Source organism: Denticeps clupeoides, chromosome 4 (assembly GCF_900700375.1).
Source record: "Denticeps clupeoides chromosome 4, fDenClu1.1, whole genome shotgun sequence".
Lineage (NCBI taxonomy): Eukaryota > Metazoa > Chordata > Actinopteri > Clupeiformes > Denticipitidae > Denticeps > Denticeps clupeoides.
The window spans coordinates 29,552,343-29,564,461 of NC_041710.1; the positions used below are offsets into that span (position 1 = coordinate 29,552,343).

General features: G+C 45.1%; 1 protein-coding gene across 2 annotated transcripts; it reads right to left on the reverse strand.

Moving 5' to 3' along the window:
* Positions 1-9,742: 9,742 nt before the first annotated feature.
* On the reverse strand, positions 9,743-11,912 carry tyw3 (tRNA-yW synthesizing protein 3 homolog (S. cerevisiae)). Of its 2 annotated transcripts, XM_028975852.1 has the most exons (6): positions 11,654-11,911; positions 11,492-11,572; positions 11,317-11,415; positions 11,052-11,123; positions 10,432-10,565; positions 9,743-10,310 (listed from the first exon to the last, which is right to left on the reverse strand). In XM_028975852.1, exons 1-6 carry the CDS (start codon positions 11,864-11,866, stop codon positions 10,181-10,183), a joined length of 729 nt encoding a protein of 242 aa, XP_028831685.1. In that variant the 5' UTR covers positions 11,867-11,911; the 3' UTR covers positions 9,743-10,180. The 2 variants fall into 2 exon arrangements, with proteins under 2 accessions (XP_028831685.1, XP_028831686.1); XM_028975853.1 differs by lacking the exon at positions 11,052-11,123 and having other exon boundaries at positions 11,654-11,912.
* Positions 11,913-12,119: the final 207 nt, after the last annotated feature.

Genomic DNA, 12,119 nt, shown 5'->3' on the forward strand with positions numbered 1-12,119 from the left:
GTAATATTCATAAGAAAATTTGAAATACGTTGCAAAACCCCCTATTCGAGCAGTGGTCAGAGAGTTTAGGGTTTTATAAACAAATGATCGCATTTCTGATCTCTCACTGGTTGCTCTTATCTCACCCCGAACAAAGCGGCAGCGGCAGCCTCTCCTTATGTTGCCTTTTTTTTCCTTTATTGGCCCAGAAACAGAATCAAGAATAGACATACTTTTATCGTGCAGGTACATGTGAGGTAGAACACCTGCATAAATCTTCCGTTCCACACGCAAAGCGTAACGGACGTCCGTTTAGACGCAGCGGCCCGACCTGGTGTCCTATGACCCCACTGACCAAAGACACGTGTGCTCTCATCAAGGTAGTGCGACCTCTGAACCCGCGGCTCGCTTCAGCCATCAGGACGCAGTAAAAATGCCCGCAGGGCCTCAAAGAAACATAAACACTGGACTCGAGCGAATTTTCACCAGTAGCAAATGTTTGTTTTTCAGGCAAAATGTAGGTGTTGCTTTCGATCGTTTTTGATCTAATGTTTAAAAAAAACTTCTTGTCTCTCTGTGCTGCCGTCCCATCAGCACAAACCCACTGCCGTTGTTGTTTACTCATTTGCCTGAGCGAGGTTCCATTTTTTCATGCTGGAATTCTCCGTACAGTCATTGAGGGGAGAGGTTCGGGGGGTGGTCTTATGGAAATGGTAGTAATCCCGCCAGCCAGCCACTCTCCAGGCTCTTGACTCCTGGCATGGTATAGTGCCCCTCCACTCCGGGCCTCTAATTATTTCATCATGTAGCAGGATATCCTGCCAGACCTACATAAACAAGTGGTGGAGGGCGGGTGGTGGGGTTTCACCATCAGACCCTGGGTGACATCTGACATGGCCGCGCCCCTGGCTGCCACTCACAGCCCACTCCCCCCACTTCGCAAGGAGACCCGAGGTCTTGAATGACACATATCTTACCCCCAGCTTCCCTGAAAGGTTGAGTCTGCGTTACGCACCAACCTCTGTTGTGTGTGTCTGTCAGAAAGTATGTGTGTGTGTGTGTGTGTGTTATGACTACGGGTCCAATAAATATCCATTTGCCTTGACAAGCATCGTGCATAAGTTACAAGCAGGAAGCTCAAATACATGACCTGCCTTTCTTGCCCTTAAGTGATCGTGTCTGGCTGAAGGTGGGGCTTATATGCGTGATAATCTCCAACACACTGCACTCTACTCTGCCGTTTCTCTGAAGCCACTTCAAGCCGCATCGAGGCCGCTTATGAGGTCACTTATGAGTCATTCTAACTGAGGTCTATGGAAGGCGCAAACCCCTCCATCATTCCAGTCTGATTCCAGTTGGTTAGAGCAGAACCGTCTCCGTTAACAGAAGCGTTAACCCATTTTCAATGTTTCAATATTTTTTTTTTTTTTTTTTTTACAGGACATCTATGCAGTTACTGAATATGAGATGAAAAAGAGATGAGGGGGGAAAAAACTTGTTTATCATGAACTGCCATCAGTCAAAATAGTTTTAGGGCCAACGGCATGCCTCAGCCTGAACGCAGTAGCAGGTCCCAAATTGACTGTTGCCGTGTTAGAAGATAATAGCTTCTTGTCCTCTCAAAGACAGACGAGTACAACCATATTAATGACTTTTTAAACGTTACCAGGGACGAAAGTGGGTGTGTGCTGGTTCACAATGAGCAACACAATTTAAGGTAGCACCAGTGATTCAGACTTATATAAAGTTCTGCTTTTAGGAATGCCACATTTTTGCAAACAGCCAGAATATTACAGAGCTACATTGTGCTTTCAGCTGCTTTAGTGATAAAAGACACACACGCGCACACACACACACACACATACACACACAGAGCACTCCAAAGGCAGAAACCATACCCTTATTTTTGATAAGCAGATAACTGAGTCAAGATCACTTTATCTGTACCCACAGCAAGAAGTAACATTTACCAGATTGTTTGACAAATCCGAGTCAAAGGAACCTGCTGTGGCAGAATTCCCTTGGGAAAAATAAAGCACTTTTAAAGGGAACAGACACCAAAGGCAATTGACACAATGCTGTTTGTCAGGCCTTCTGAGCATTTTTGTCAGATTGCATTGATTTATGGCCATGGCTCTCTGAGCGAATGACATTAAATATCTGCATGAATCTAACACAGACCAATTTATAAAGCTAGCTGAACAGATGTTAGTACCTACAGAGAATATTCACTGAGCATCCAGGGTTCATTAATGTGGGAAATGGGATCCAGCCTGTCAGGACTGATCCCGCAGAAGAGCTACTGTTACACAAATAGCTGAAAAGCCTACTGCTGGTCCTGATAGAAGTCTGTCAGAAGTGCATCACATTTTTATTAAGGCTGTGTAGCTCCAGACCGTTCAAGTTCAAGTTCAAGGCGTTTATTGTCATATGTGCAATGTGCAATGTACCAAGCACAATGAAATTCTTACTTGACATCTAACAGGACTAGGACACATTAGACATACTAGTGCACTGCCAAAAGTACCAACAACAATGTGAACATGTGAACAATGCTCGAACAATGGAGCACAAGAAGAAGGTTGCCTGTCATTCTGTCATGCATGTGCCACCTACGTCCATAGTGACTGTAATGTTCCTGTTCAGCAGCGTAACGTGAGCTGCAAGATCTGATAAATGGTAACGTGATTCAAATGGTAATGTGATTTTCCAGAGCTCATTCCAACTGAGCATCATTGGGATGTGCTGGAAAAACAAGTCTGACCCCACTTGAAGACCGTGATGTCAGTGGTCCTGAGTTGATCACGCCTCGACTTGTCAGCTCTCTTCTGGTAGACGTGCCTGGATGGTAAAATGAACTATGTATTATTTTACATTTTTTCTGCTCTACCAGGTGTACTGCACAGGTGTCAATATATAGTATCGCTTAACCACTAGCGCAATTATGCCACAGTTTACAATATTTGTTATTTATTTATGACTGTTGCAACAACAAATCTTTTTGAAATCATCATGAGAAGAATTTGATTTGCCTTCCACAATGAAACGTTTCAATCTCTGCCCCCCTTTCTCCTAAAATACATTTTACATGGACATTATTTGCTTCTTGATTTTTTCCCAGCTAATCCATGTTGTTTAAGCTATTTGTTGGTAGAGAAACATTTTCCTCATATGGCACCAAAACAGAAAATTACTACAAACCGTGCTGCATGTGGTCTCCTAAAAAAGGTATCTTTAGATGAAAAGATTCCTCTGCAGCTGCTGAAATAGCTCTGATTTTCCCATAACGAGGAACCTTGTCAGGGCGCTTCATCAGGCACATAATAACACCAAATTGACAATCACCGAGAGTGGCCTCTTCTGCAGGGAATTTGCTTGCACTCCACAGTGATTGGTGAAGGGGGAGTGGGAGAAACCCATAACACAGATACATCCCAATTGATCCCCTAATAAACTATCATTTACAGTCTTCCCGGATTTAACCTTTACTACTTCCAAAGAATTCTACTGTTGCCTCCCCAGGCCAGCCGGCCCACAGATAAACGGACTCACGGGGCACTTTTTTCCAACTGGCGCTAAGCACAGCACTATGCGCCAAGCGTGGACCTTACACACTGGTGTAAGGTCAAAGGCATCCTCAGGATCTACATAAATATATGTATAAAAGTTAATGCAATCTTTAATTATGTCTCATAGACGAGTGCCAGTTTGAATCATCAAGTAGTGTGCATGAGAGCTGTCAATAATCAGCTCCTACCATTTCGAACTCAATAGAAATTGTTGTTAAAGATTGTTATCTGGGTGACAGAAATAACTACACACCAAACAAAAATGGTAGTCGTCTGTTCATTTTGGTTTTTACGCACATCCTGAGGACTAGGGAACAAGCCTCATGCTTGGAGCATCACACTGCGCTTAGCGGCAGTTCAAAAATATCAAAAGAGTGCCATAAATCACTTGTACATTGATTTTTGACAGAGAAAGAAAGAACTATTGTCTCTGCCTGCAAAGAGGCTGAGATAAGGCCAGGCCATGTTTTATCATCATTTCAGTTTCAAAGACTTTGAAACTTCCGAATTTTGATTCACTAACGTTCCGCCCCTTCCTGTTCAGCAAGCACTTTGCCTCTCTGGTTATACCTCCAAAGTGATATGTGTGACAAATCCGGAAGCTGACCCAATTATTTTCATTTGTTTGGGGCCATTTTCCAGCCTAAAAATAGGCCGTCACTTAGCACCTGTTATTTCCCAATTTCCGCCTGTTGCGTGCGGGCAGCAGTGGCTGGAGAACTGCGTGTAAAACAGGATAAAAATAAAAAAAAAACATTTATTGTAAACTTAAAAAAAAAAAAAAAAGACAGAATGACATTTCAAAGCTGACTGTGGTAGAGCAGCCTGATTGTGAGGAACGGTCTCGATCGGCCCAGTGATCTAGACTTCAAAAGAGCTTCGGTTCCTGTGCAGAAGGAAAGCAGTTGAAGTTATAGCATGACAGGATAAACAAACACGGTAGGTTTAAGGCAGATTGCAGGAGATTAAAGCGCGCCAATGACAAATAAGAGGGGGTTTAACACTTTCCTTCTTTTCATTTTTAAAGAGTGCCATCTAAGTACGCTGAAATGACAGTAAATGCTTTGGAGTTCTTTGGGGTGTCAACGCCTTTTTGGTTCGCATAATAGATTTTAAAACCCTTTACATTGACCCTTTACACTTCTTTGGTTAAAATGCAAATGTTATCATTTTAATTCCAAAATAAGCATGTTCATGAACACATATACCACACACACACACACACACACACACACATCCATTTCTGGACCCACACATTGTTACAGCACTACAGTAAGATACCTGGGAGGCTGGCAGCGGGGTTCCTGCGGCTCAGGGCTGTTTTGAAAGGCCTGCACCGACATGACGGTTTTTCCATTCCGTTTAGTCTCACTCTCCTCGCAGATACAGGTATAAAGGGTCTAGCGTGCCTCGATCACTCCAAGCCTCGTTCCACCCAATGAAGATGAATGGTTTTTATCACACGGCCCATCTTAAAACATGGCACTCCGATCCGGCCGTCTTTGATGCTCCTGTGTAGGAGAGCCACTGCAACCGTCCAACAACAAGGAAACGGCGAGGCAAAACACACGGGTGCTGTAGCAATGTTGTATGGCGGTGCTGCCGGTGGCGGTCTTGCTCGTGGCAGGCATGCGTGTGGCAGCATCCAGCTGTGCATAGAGGCGTTTTTTTTTTTTCCAACAATCTCCAGGCGTCTTGTGCTGTAGATCAGGGATGTTCAAACCACCGATTAATGTGCCCTTATTACACCTCGCACTGCACCTCGTTTACTCCGAGCCTCCAGTACTGCTCGCCTGGTCCCTCCATCTCTGAAGGTAAAAGGAAGACACTCATCTAGACTCTTCTCCGTCTTGGCCCCTCGGTGGTGGAATGAACTTCCCCTCGAGGTCAGAACAGCTCAGTCACTGAGCACCTTCACACGGCAGCTCAAGACCTTCCTCTTTAAAGAATATTTAGATTAAATTGTAATTTTCTTGTTGTCGAACTTTGTGTACAGAATCTACAACAGAGTGAATAAAATAGATGTATTCATAGTTGGGGTCCTAGTGAACTGGAATTGCACGTTGTAAGTCGCTCTGGATAAGGGCGTCTGCCAAATGCCGTAAATGTAAATGTAAATGTAATGTTCTTACCATACAACATAACCAAAGTCTCCTGAAGGGTCCAATTCACCGGGTGCAGAGCAGTTTAACAGTTCTACAAGTCTGACACAATGTGGGGTCAAAACGGAGAATTATAGTGCATCTTGGTATCTTGGTCATTTAAGGAAACTATTCGGTGTGTGTGTGTGTGTGTGTGTGTGTGTGTGTGTGTGTGTGTGTGTATATATATATATATAATTTCAGTCAAAATGATTTTTAAGGAACAAACCAGAAAAAAGTTGTTACTATTTTAATGAAAAGTCCTCGGTGCTCATCTGAAGCAGTGAGATGTGGGGATATGGTCTTTTTTCTCCTCATATAACATAATTCACTGCATGACGGACAGTATGGATGTGATTTGTGTCGGCAGGGGTAGGGGACACCGCTTCGTGTCTCAGATTCGAGGGTGGGGCTATCGCAGTGCTCGTTCAATTACCATGTTCATGGTGAAACGTGAGTTTTGGTGGTCAGGAAAACAACAAGATTGTGGAGCAGCACTGACTTGCCCTACAGCCTGCTGCTGCCTGCATTCCCAGTAAGACACACGATGGACCCAACACGACCACATATCCACAGCATTGCTAAAAAGGACCAATTAAATACCAACGGGGGCAGCTGATTGGAGAGCTGCACGAAAGCTTGAAATTCCAGTGACGTTGTGCTCCAAAGGGTCACGATGCTCCAGTGACAAATGATCTCTGTCCTGGGTGCTGAAGGGACATGCTGTCCTGTCCCGAGTGACACTGAGACCTGCCAGGTTGCCATTTAGAAATGAAGTGCAAAAATAATGTACACCGAGAACAAAGGGGAGAACAGAAAATAAAAGAACGTCGAGTGCCTCCTCGATAGAGTGATCAGCCCATTTGCCGACGGTAATCAATTTCCACAATATGCAATGAAATCAGCGCACATTTGGTTTTTTGATTAAGAATACATTAAGACTGCATTAATAATTTCTGAACAGTGGTACATGGAGACTGTTTGTATGTTCTGCACCCCACCAAGCCTCCTGCCCGGCCTTGATTAGACTTGATTAGATCTCAATGCTTCGGTTTCATCCAATGACATTTATTTGAGGTATTTTTTTTCTTGTTGTTTCAAATGAGAATATATTAAAAAAGTGAAATCCCCAAAAAGTACTTTCATATTCACATTGTCACCAGCCATGTACATTTTAACACCATGAGTCTGCATGTCTCTTAGGAAACCAAATGTTTCTCTTAAACTGCAGGGGTTCAAACTATGACCCGGATCTTCCTGAATGAAATGATTCTGTTTCAATGTGTTTTTTGGAAAGAAACACTCGGTATTCTTGGTGTTAATGGTGACATATGAGGGCAGCGAGCTCAACTTAACCTGACCTGGAGGATCGGGGACACGTTTTTCTGTCTTACATTTCCCCGTCCTGTGTAATTATTTCCTCTATTTCCGGGTCACTCTCGCCGCTGAGCAGAAAGCAAACAGTGCAGGGTCACCTGCCCTCCGCTGCCCCGTCTCCCCGCCACCGAGCACTTCAGAAAGTGGCAGGAAATTGCAGGGGGTCGCGTAAATGGCTGCCAAACCCTCTGGTGAGCAGGAGGCGGCACGCCAGCCATCAAGGGGCAGCGAGGTCGCTCGGCTTCAACCAGCAGAAATCGTGGCGTTCGCTTTGAACTGATTGGCGGGACGCCTCCTCAGGTGCACAGGCGGTACGTGGCCCTGGCACGTGGCTTCATGCGCACAGCGGCGTGAGCAATGGCCGAGTGTGCCGCGAGCCCGAGGCCTGCGTAGCGGTGTCAGCGGCGGTCGGGCCGCGTCTCTGCCACGGAGCTGAAGCAAACGCATCCGTCATTCAGCGGCCGATTAACCCGTTCCAGATGTTTCCATCCTCTGGTTTCAGGAGCTCCCTTGTGTGCTGGCTCTGTCGTGGCCAGAATGATACAGTACCGGGGTACAGCGGCCGTTTATTTTACTTCCCGGCACAGCACAGTCGCTCATTGGCCGATCCGACAGAGAGCTGGAATCTGCTAGAAGTAATTGTTGCGAAACAGGATGAAAGAGTTGTTCTCCTCTTCCTGCGCAGTCTGATTCGTCCGTACCGCGGCAGGCTTTCCGGTGAGCCCGCTGCTCACACGCCGTTCTGATTGCAAACCGCTGCGCCATTTGTACAATACGTCACCGTGCGAAGGGGACCACCACCGTCCACTTACGTAATCAATTTATGAGTGTCATAGCTGTCAGGCCTGAATGAAAAATGCACTTCCTGCTGGAGACATGTTACACCGGGCCGCCCGGATCGAGAAGAGGGGAACCTGGGAGGCCGCGTGGGTCATGTTCACCTCCCCGCTCACCGGAGCTCCCGGCGCAGCTACCTCTGGGCGCGGCAACGGGACTTCAGGTCCGGAGCGGGTGGGTGGGGTCACGCGGACGTTTTCCTCCTCCGTCCCACGCAACAAGACATGGCTGGGATGTTTTTGCGGATGTTTTCAAAGTGGAAACCCAACCCAAGAGTGCAGAGCAACAAGCTCTAAAAGTGCCAAATACGACATAACTCTTCATACACCTTCAGTATCAGACATACCGCTCCAAGGTTTTCCGTTCAGGACAGAACTAACTGCTTTGTTTATGACTGCAAATAATTCCAAATGACCTTTTCAGCAATTAGCGACTGTGAGTCTGTGAAGGGCACAGTCCCGGAGCCGGGGTTTAAAGGGAATTCTTTTCCTTTTGTATAGAAATCAGTCGGCTTGAAGTGACAGAGAGAGTAGCTGTGATTATGCTCATGGACCGAGCGGCGAGGACGCATGGCCGCCAAATCAGCCGGTGTGTGTGTGTGCGGAGGGGGTGGGGTGGGGCGGGGCGGGAGGCTCTAATCAGCACCAGAAATGGCCCACTTGACAATCACACAGGCACAAAAGCTCCCGATTCACCGCTGATTGCAGAAGGTCTCACCCCCACCCGCAAGAAACACTCCCCTCAACTCATACTAAAGGCCCTCCAAGTCTCTCTGCCAATTACCCACCCCCCGTTCCACACTTCTACTCCCAAAATGTAATGTCCAAAAAAAGCAAAAAGAGAGACCAGAAGCAAAAGAAAAACCAGAAGAGAATTCTAATCACGGCCCTATCTGTTCGAGCCGCTAATTGTTGTTATTATTTGAAGATCATCATTAGTCGCCACTTTGCCGGGGGAAGCCCCATACCTTGCCACGTGGGGCTTGGTAACAATAAGTTGGAAAGAATTTTTTAAAAAGGGCATTTCTTCTAACCTTGTGTTCTGGTCACGGTACCTACAGTACGGTGAAAAAGAAAAACTCTACCTGATCCACTTATTAAAAAGTTGCTGCAAATCAGGCATTGTCATTTCATTATGAACAGTCATATATAAGATTAATTGGTTTGATTTGCTTTACATGTTCCATTCTAGCACACACCTCACTCAGTAAATCTCCTTTAATGCATTAATGCCGCATAATAACTGAAACTGATCAGACATTGTGTGTTTTCAAAAGATTATTTTGGCCTGTCCATGTGGGCAGCTGTGAAGTTCAGTTGAGCCAGGACATGTAGACAAGGACACTGCAATCCCGGCAGATCCCAGTTCAGAGTAGACCTGGTCTTCTGCGGTTCCTGAACATCCCAACCAATTTCTTCTCATCTGAGGGCGAGTTCAGTCCTTCTTCCAGACCTTTCCAATAACTGATGGTCTTGGCATCTTCACTTAACTACTAGTATCGGAACCTACAGCACCACTTATTTAAACATTTGCAACGAGAATGTAGTGAAATTATCGGACATCTTTTCTAATGCAGGCGTAAATATGGCATAAGAAGGATTTCTACATGGCAGAAGCGAGCAGCTAATGAGGCATCATTGCCACGCCGGCAAACATAATGGCTCCTAATCCAGAGGAAACGTGCTCACCACCGTACTCCATTTTTACACCGGGGCCAGCATGGCAGAGACGGATAACGTGGTCGGCTTCTGGATGAATCTCTAGCAGCTGTTGGTGGTCAAATAAGATTCACACTGGACTTAACGGCCATCTAAACTGAAACAGACTCAGACCGGAACAGATGTGTATTTTTTTTTAATGAAGGAAGTCTCAAAGAATATTTATGTTGTGCTTATTTTCAGGGGTGAGAGCCATACGGGTGCAAATCAACAATTTAATAATTCTGGAGCAATTACACAAAATCCAAATGACAGAAGCTAGTTGGTGACAGGAAGACAATTGTGACTTTTTTTTTTTTTTATAATGACATGGCATGTTTAAAGAACTATTTCATTCTCACCCCTCCATGAATGTCCATGAAGCCATATATATATATATATATATATATATATATACATATATATACACACACACACACACACACACACACACACACACATTTTAATTACATTATAGTACATTAAAAATACTAGTTGCTCATTTCAGTCAAATGCAAACATACACACAGTCTCTATGAAAAGAACACCAGGCTGTTCTCAATGTCCACTTCAGAGCAACTTAAAGACGGACTAAATCCCGCTGCTGTCGTCTCCGACGTCGCTTGTACGCAGACTTCTCTTTGTTCTCCCCTTCTGTACTGCAGGTGGACTGCTCTTGTTGAAGAGCTGCCATTAGGCACTGTGAGAACCTGGGTTTGGGAGAGAAAAAAAAAAAAAAAAAAACACACAGATGCTATTTTATCTGGGGGGTGGAATGTACTTAAATTAAAAAAAGAAAGAGAAAAAAAAAAAAAAGTGAACACACTTTACCTGTCTATTCTTTTAAGATTTTCTTCCATTTTCAGATTGGCTATGCTCACCACAAAACATATGTATTCTTCACTGACCAGGATTTCCCCCTTGTGGCCGAGAGGAACTTCCAGACAGTGGGTGCTGCGCACAGCCTGCGATTTCCAATAAAGGAGAACACATTCATCCAAAAATCCAGAATCTTCGCGGTACACCCGGCCAAGTAAGTGTCATAAAATGATAATGTACAATTCAACATTAACCTGGTGTTCTTATTCTGACACCTTCTATTCTATGGATATAATTCACTGTTACAAACCTTCAGGTCCCAATTACAAATCATTACATGAAGTGGAGTTTTTGCAGCTATAATGGTTTTAAATCTTTTTGAAATCTTCCAGCTTTACGTTGTTCTGGAGGGATCCTGGACCATTTGTCAAGCTATGCTGCCCCAAGTTCATTGCTTTATTTAGCAGTCAACATAAAACAATAATAATAACGCATAATAAAAATAATTCAAAACAAAAAGTCTCCATGTAACTAGTTTAGTGAGTCTAAAGTTCTGATGTTATTAAAATAGACTTAAATAATTATAAAAACCATTATGAATGAAAGAGCTACATGAAAGTGACCACAAATACCATAATAATCTTGCCCTTCTTGCCAACAGTAATGCCGGAGTTCCTGAATCCGGAGTCGACAGCCACGGAATGCTGAAAAAACGACATGCATAGATGCTTTCATTTCACTGCATGCTGCATCGTGGGTGGGTGGCAGCCTGGTGGCAACACGCTCACCTAAACCCAGAAGACCACAAGGTCACGGGCTCAAACCCCACTTACTACCACCAGGACATTTAACCCTGAGTGTCTCCAGGGGGGACTGTCCCCGTAACTACATGCTTACCAGCAGCTGTGCGTCCTCCAAACGCTTGCACTGGACGTGAAGCACAAAGGGCTCAAACTTTAAAACCGCGTCTCCACTCGACTTCCGCAGCGCCGAGACCTGCAAGGCAGGGCGACAGTTCACGGGCGGCCAGGGAAGCGGCGGGCGCCGAGACCGGAGACCGGGGTTCACCTACCACGTCTTCTGTCGCGCACTTCCCGTGCGACACGAACAGCCACGAGCAGTTCTGCTTGCGCACGTCGGGGCTGTCGGGTACCTGGGGACGCAGACCCGCACCACGCATCACGCATCACGCATCACGCACAGAACCCACGCTCTCACGGCGAAGGCGTCTTACCCCGTCAACAAGCACGATCCTGCCCGAGCAGGAGCTCGTCGTGAAATAGTTCTCACGCTCGTTTAGGAAGGAAACCACGTGGCCAATGTCTTCGTCGACGCTGCCTTTCTTACTGAAATCTACTTTGCCCAAGCACTGCTTCTTCCACTGTCCGAACGTATTAGCTCCCGACATTACGACAAGACAAAAAAAATACAACTCTGTACCGCACATTCACGTCCTAAACATCACGCCTGGCGACAACATCCGGTATCATTTGTCGCCCCCTCGTGGACCGGAGTAACAACGTGACAATATTCCCACTTTAATGCAAAGTAGAATAAAAATTACAGACAAAATCTAATAGTCGGGATAAAGAAAATAGTAACAAGATACTTTAACATACTAGATAGATAGATAGATAGATAGATAGATAGATAGATAGATAGATAGATAGATAGATAGATAGATAGATAGATAGATAGAT